The sequence below is a fragment of the Setaria italica genome, chromosome VII (assembly GCF_000263155.2).
Source record: "Setaria italica strain Yugu1 chromosome VII, Setaria_italica_v2.0, whole genome shotgun sequence".
NCBI lineage: Eukaryota > Viridiplantae > Streptophyta > Magnoliopsida > Poales > Poaceae > Setaria > Setaria italica.
In genome coordinates, this window is record NC_028456.1 from 33,846,930 (window position 1) to 33,854,168 (window position 7,239).

Here is a 7,239-nt window from a genome sequence, read left to right on the forward strand (position 1 = left end):
TAGCCGAGCCGTGTAGTCCATGGGCTCATGGCTCCAGCGTGACGCACAGTAATTTCTTCTTCCCTTTCAGTGCGAGCAATCGATGCTCATCTTGTGTTTAGCTCGTGAGCAAGATCGTCAGTAAACTGTGCTACGGAATAGGTTCTGAATGCAGGGTGAACATGTAAAACCACGTGCGTTTACTGGTAGCTTTGGGAAGCAGGAACCCTGCAACCCTTAGGGCCTGTTTTCTTCCACTTGCTAAACTTTAGCAGCCGTCACATCGAATGTTTAGATACCAATTAGGAGTATTAAACGTAGACTATTTACAAAACCCATTACATAAGACGAATCTAAACGGCGAGACGAATCTATTAAGCCTAATTAGTCCATGATTTGACAATGTGTTGCTACAGTAAATATTTGCTAATGATGGATTAATTAGGCTTAATTAGTCTTAATAGATTCGTCTCGCCATTTAGATTCCACTTATGTAATTGGTTTTGTAAATAGTCTACGTTTACTACTCCTAATTAGTATCTAAACATTCGATGTGACACGTGCTAAAAATAAGACACGGGAAGAAAACGCCCCCTTAGCTGGACAAGACAAGGCCTGAAGATTGTAATGAAGAGCAGACAGGTGCTGAATTCGCTCGCGCATACAGCTGGACGCATCAAATTTCGTTGCAGACTCGACTCGGGGTAGCTGAGGGGGTGAAATGCGTTCAACCAGTCACTCACCCAGTCGTCAGCACAAGGTAAATGCTTGCTAGTGGCAGGGGTACTAGCACAGTAGAATCACGACGCTCTGAAGACGCAGGCATGCAGCAAATGCTGCAGCAGAGGAGCTCCTGAGGACGCAGGCATGCAGCAAATGCTGCAGCAGAGGAGCCCCTGCTGCCGTTTCATAACTGGGCGGCCCAAGGCCGGAGAGGAGAGGAGCCGAATCTATGGACAAAATTTTTACTACTAGAGCCCAAGATTGAAGACCCTGCTGTATGCTCTGGTCTGATCTGAGGCATCGACCCTTACTGATACCCTCCTTTTCGGCTGCACTGCAGCGGCGCATAGCTAGGCGGCTCACCTGGGTCACGCCCAGGGAACGCCATGATTTCCGGCTCAGATGCCAGGCCGGGCTGTCTGCTTGTATGTTGTTCTCCCTCTTGTATATCCATCCACGCAATACTGCGAGAGTCAAGAGCTTTGCCCGGAGAGGGGGCAGCTGCTCGGTCCAAATTCAATCCGCAGAAGAGGACGAGCCGTGCGAACCTCGAGTCATTGCCAGTCACTCGGCTGGTTTCACGGTGCGACTGACTCGTGTAGGAGTCTTCAGTTATGCGGGGGATTTTACAGCTCAAATTTTACTGCATGAAAGAGCTACAAAACGTTCACTAGGCTAGGCCGCACTGTAAGATGGAGCTGAACTGAAGCATGAACAAAAATTTTCGGTGGTTTCCCGGCCGTCGGTTTACACCGAAAACCCGCTCATTCCGTCATACGGGTATCTACTGTATTTCCCATTTTTTCATTGCCCATAGCAATGAGCTGATTGATCGAGAATCATGGTAAGCAAGGAAAGCTTCTGCAAGCTGGGCAAGCTGTCGCCTTGCCGGGCCGTCGTGCACTCGCGAGCACGCAAGCGAATAAAACCCCCTGCAGTGCAGCCTGCAACCCGTATCGCGGTAATGAGCGCTGTTTCCGGCACGCCCAACGGCTCAAAAGGGTTGTCCCGATACTGTTCCGGCGACACGCATGCGCCGTCGTCATCCGGAGAAGATCCGTTGGTGGCCTGGGTTTGCCGGCTCTGATGAAAAGCTGCGGCGTGTTCAAGGGATGATCGCTAGGTGCTTTGCCCCTCGCTGACGACACAGCGGCATGACCAGGTGAGGAGGGGCACGGGATATGCTCCCCGTCCGGTATGCAACCATGGTGTAGTCTACATGCAGTATGCAACCGTTGTACATATATTTATGGGACCATCAGAAGGTTTGGACAGTCCTAAATATAGGACGGGACATCCAAACGTATCTGACATGAAGATCATAGGTCGTGACGGCGTAGTCTACATGAAAACACATGAACTAGTCGAGGATTAGGAAAATACTCGTCGTAATAAGAGTAGAACTCCTGTGGTCGTATCCGACTACTATTTTTGTAACCAACCGACCTATAACCCTACTCCCGGCAATATAAGGTGAGACGGGGACTCCATCCAAATCAATTTGATCCAACCAACACACAGGACGTAGGGTCTTACCCAATCTAGCGGTCCGAACCTGTCTAAATCGTGTGTCTGCGTTTATCTTCGAGTTCTTGATCTCGACGAGCCCCACTAACCAGAACACTACCTCGGGCACCCCCCTCGGTAGGTTGCCGAGTTTAAACACCGACAGCAACTACTCCTTCTGCTCCAAATTATAAATTATTCCAATTTTATTGGAGAGTCAAAGCATCACAAGTTTGACCAAATTTATACAATAAAGTACTAACATCCAAGATACCAAATAAGTACTATTAGTTTCTTCATTAAATATTAGTTTCTTCATTAAATATATTTTTATAGTATATCTATTCGATGTCATAAACCTCTGTGATCCTTTCTATAATTTTGATCAAATATAAAATAGTTTAACTCTCCAAGAAAATGGAATGACTTATAATTTGAAACGGATGGGGTTGAAACGGAGGGAGTAGATTACTAGCTTGGTCCTTTGGTCAGCATGGAATGGAAACTGAACGTGTATGAGTATGATCGCTGCTGCCTGCCTGTGCATGTGCTCACGAAAACCATGATTGCTTGAACCTTCTGATCAGCGTGAACTGCCCTGCCCCCTCACAGTCACGGCAGTGGGATATATGCAGATTATTCTTGAAAAGCATACTCTCATAAATTTACTATTTACATTGCATAGTTACATTCTAATACAAAATACAGGTCGAAGTGGCGAATCGAAGACCGTGAAAAGTTACACATTTTGAGAAGGATACCAGCGTACGGCCGATACCATTTTGCAAAGTTTAAATCTCCAACTTAAAAGTAAATGCTTTCAAAGTTTGTTTCATTGGGAAGCCCATAAAGATCCTGGTCCAAAAAAATAACATTGGTCGACAATATGTATTATCGTCAAGTCACCGTTGGATAAGTGTGAGTCATGGGCACTTGAGCCACTGATGACCACTGAAGGAAACATCCTGAAAAAAAAGGGTAGATGAATGAAAATGCATGGTAGCTGTGCACGCTCGTCCATTCCATTCCTACTGGCAAAGGTCGGCCGGTTGGAGGACTGTGACCTAGCGAAAAGCTCCTAACAGTTAACCCCCTTTGATGATTGCAACAAGTACACAGAAGTGGACCGCGGCCGTGATTGTGTCTTATAGGCACAGCAGCCTCGGCGAAGCATGATTAGTGGACTACGGGCCCGGCCGGCACAACGCTGCCACGGAGCACCGACCATCCGTGACTTTTTCGTGCAGTGATGGACGAGGATGATCCTGCGTTGCTGCAGGCAGAGCTAACCCTACTGCTTTGGAGATAATATACGGATGATAATGAGACGAGTGCAAATGCAAAGGCAAACACACAGCCACTGGACGAGGACATGCATCTTTGCGTCGGTACATTGCTCGTGAGGATTCATGATGAGGTTGGAGGCTTGGAGGGGAGCATAGCTAGCCAAGGAGCCCTGCAGGTAACAAAAGCGGCGACAGCAGCCACCACAACCAGGTCCATAAAACAAAGCAGCTACCGGCCAGCCACGGCTCCTGATCGAGGTACTGCCTCCGGGCGGCCGGATGGCCACCCAACCGGCCAACCCGCTGGTAGGTGGTGGGCCTATAAGCATAGACGTGGCGTGGCGACGGCGTCGCCGCCCCGATCGTTCTTGTACGCGTACGTGTAGGCGATGATTGGTCGCGGCACGGGCACTGCACGAGCGTGCGCATGCAAAAAAGGCTATAAAGCCTATAGAGAGTCAGAGAGCTCGCTCTCTCCGTCTCCGGCACGCGCTCGAGCTCTGCTTTGAAGGCGGGCACGGCTCGCAATAGCAAGCTCCTTTCCATGCCGGCGCCGGCGCCGGCGCCGTCGTGGACGGCATCCATGGCGGGCGCGCAGGACCACGCTAATTATTCGGGGGCGCAGCGCAGGTTCCCAACTTCCCAGTCTCCCAGAGACAGAGAGCTAGAGGATGCGATTCGATTCCAGCTCCGATCCGCCCCTCGCGCCGGGCGACCGGATCCCGATGGAGCTCTCGTCGCGTCATCCCAAGCTTAACTAGACCCGCCCTTGTCCTCGTGTTGACCGGGTTAACTATATGTCGAGTCGAGTACTCCGGCGCGCGGTCCGGCCGGCGCCCTATCCTGCCCCGTCGCCTGCTCTCAGGCGACGTACGCCGGCCGCATGACAGGCACGGAGTACCCGTGTCGAGTCATCAGAGGGATCCGCAGGGTTCGTTTAGAGCAACAATTGAACCACGTCGACCTAGCGCATGGATTACTGACCTTGCCGTTCGTGAACCAGCACACTGCATTGCGAAATGCGAACGGCGTATGCTGCATACGTGTGACCTGTGACAGTTACCTTTGTAGGCGCTTTTAAGCACAGACTAGTACTAGTAGTAGTTGCATTTTAGGAATTGCATATCGTTTAATTTTGCCACGTAACGCTTGCACCAGTCTGTAACTTGATTCGACTGAGGGGCGCTCGGTCTCATAAGCCGAAAGCAACATGTGGTTTTGTTTAGTTAGCCGCATTATTATAGCTTATATAATCCAAGCTTACATGATACAGACTGCCTGTTCTGTTGCTCCATCGGCATTTAGGTGCAGTGGGCTCCCAGCCTGCATCGTGGGGTACAAAATATTCGACCGTACTAGCTTGTTGAAGCAGCTGGACCCACAAGATTGAAGCCTCTCATCTGTACGAGTATCGCTGGAGTTTTTGCTTTGTCTGGGAGGAGGTTAAATTTTAGCCCCGTCACATCAAATGTTTTGATACTAATTAGAAGTGTTAAATCTAGACTAATTACAAAACTAATTACACAACCTGTAGACTAAATCGTGAGACGAATCTATTAAGCCTAATTAGTCCATGATTTGACAATGTGGTGCTACAGTAACCATTCATTAATGATGGATTAATTAGGCTTAATAGATTCATCTCGCGATTTAGCCTAGAAATTCTGCAATTAGTTTTGTAATTAGCTTATATTTAGTTCTACTAATTAGTATGCGAACATCCGATATAATAGGCTAAACCTCCAAACACCCTTGCATTTGGCAACCTTTGGGCTTTGGCCTGCGGTACTCACGTACATGCTCCCTTTTTATATTTTATATAATTTTGTTTTCCAGACCGTATCCGTACTCGCCGCAGCGTAGCATGCATGCATGTAGACATTGCGCTGGCAGGACCAAGAGCGAGGACGGTCAAAGTCAACACCCATCGACAAGCCGCAGAGGAACGGAATGATGAGCGAGCCCTCCCACTCCCACCAAGGACAACAACAAGGAGAAGCTCAACGACGTACTACTCGCCAGCTGCACTACGCATATCACGTGGCCCACTCATTTGACCCCACCGATTAACCGCCCTCGGCCCCACACCCGACTCGCTGGCCCCACCCCTCCCGTTTGTTTCACTTCCACCCAGATCGCGTCGCGCATATAAAACGGCGGGAGTCCAGTCTTCTTCCTTCACCGGCGCCGTCATCTCCGTAACGCACAGAGCCACATGCGCAGGAGAGCTATCTAGCTAGGCAGGCTAGCCACACCTCACGGCTCACGATGTCGTCGTCGTCGGCCAGGGCGCGGCGGGGCGGGAGCCTACAGTTCCCAGTGGGGCGGTGGCGCCACGTGGCGGTGGTCGACACCGGGTGCGGCTGCCGCCCGCGCCGGGCCACCTCGCGCCTGCTCAGCCAGCTGCCCTCCTTCCTCCGCCCCTCGCCCAAGCCCCCGCAGCAGCCGCCGCGGAGCAGCTCCCGCTCCTCCTCCGGCTTCTTCCCGTCCTCCGCCTCCACGGCATCCTCCTCCGCCGCCACCTTCACCACCACCCACTCCTCCTACTCCAACTACTCCGCCTACTCCAACTCCTACTCGGCCGCCGCCGCCTCCTACGCCAAGCCGCAGCATCCGACGGCGGCGTCGGCCGAGGCGCCGCCGCCGCCGGCGTCCTCCCACGCGGCGGCGTCCAGGAGGAGGCAGCAGCAGGGCAGGAGGAAGAAGAGGTACGAGAAGATGGGCGCCGCGGCAGGACAGGACCAGGAGGAGGACGTCGGCGTGGCCGTGGAGAAGGAGTCCTCCGACCCGCGCGCCGACTTCCGTGAGAGCATGGTCCAGATGGTGGTAGAGATGGGGCTCTGCGGCTGGGACGACCTCCGCTGCATGCTCCGCCGCCTGCTGGCCCTCAACGCGCCGCGCCACCACGCCGCCATCCTCGCCGCCTTCGCCGAGGTCTGCGCGCAGCTCACCGCGCCCCCGCCGCACCCGGCGTACCACGCATACGACTACCACTACCACTACTGACCAGCCGATGAGCTGGCTGGCTCGCCGCCGCTCCACCAGCATCAGGCGTCAGCGACCTCCTGTTCTGGAGGTCTCGAGATCCTGGCACCACCCGTGTGCTGCAGAGTGAATTACAGTCACCGGTGGTGATAGGATCTCGTAGTAGTTTCGTTCATCAGCATTATCAGTACCAACGGGTCCTTGTGTGTTCCGTCCAGTAATCCGTCAGGTAGTTCAGCTTCTGCTCGGTGTGCTTGTGGATTTGTTGCTAGCTTGGAATAGCTCTAGCTGGCCTTGCTGGGTGTTGCAGGGGGTGTTTGGAAGACCGGGGCTAACTCCTAATCCCAGCCTTTTATCCTGTTCTCCTTCAACTGAAGATGGACTCCCCCACCTTTCCTGCAACTTTGCTTCAACTGTCTGAGTGATAACGCGCGAGTGTGTTGAAATAACCATCTAAAATGCTTAACCCCTGCATTGCATTTCCCAGTAAAATTGCATCTCTGTAACAGAACTTACGAGCTCCACCCGGCACCGGAGGAAGACTCCACTGAGGAGCCTCACCCCTTTGAAGGCGAGCCTGAACCGTAGCACGACCCCGAGGACCTACTAACCGTTCCTGAAGGCAAGCCCTGGTGCATGAATTCCCTATTTTACTTTTATGCCACTTATTGATGGTTATGATTGTGCATTTACGTTGGTAGGAGTTGATTGGAACCGTAGATGCATGAACTTAGTACCTTGATTTGAATACTAGTTGCTA

General features: G+C 52.0%; 1 protein-coding gene across 1 annotated transcript; it reads left to right on the forward strand.

The window, feature by feature from the left end:
• Nucleotides 1–5,657: 5,657 nt before the first annotated feature.
• Nucleotides 5,658–6,721, forward strand: LOC101755489 (transcription repressor OFP8). The gene has a single exon (XM_004977287.4). The coding sequence runs from the start codon at nt 5,763–5,765 to the stop codon at nt 6,498–6,500; it is 738 nt and encodes a 245-aa protein (XP_004977344.1). The 5' UTR covers nt 5,658–5,762; the 3' UTR covers nt 6,501–6,721.
• Nucleotides 6,722–7,239: the final 518 nt, after the last annotated feature.

Excerpts from the sequence above, each read along its gene's own strand:
- LOC101755489 (XM_004977287.4), top strand. The coding sequence starts at position 5,763 with ATGTCGTCGTCGTCGGCCAGGGCGCGGCGGGGCGGGAGCCTACAGTTC.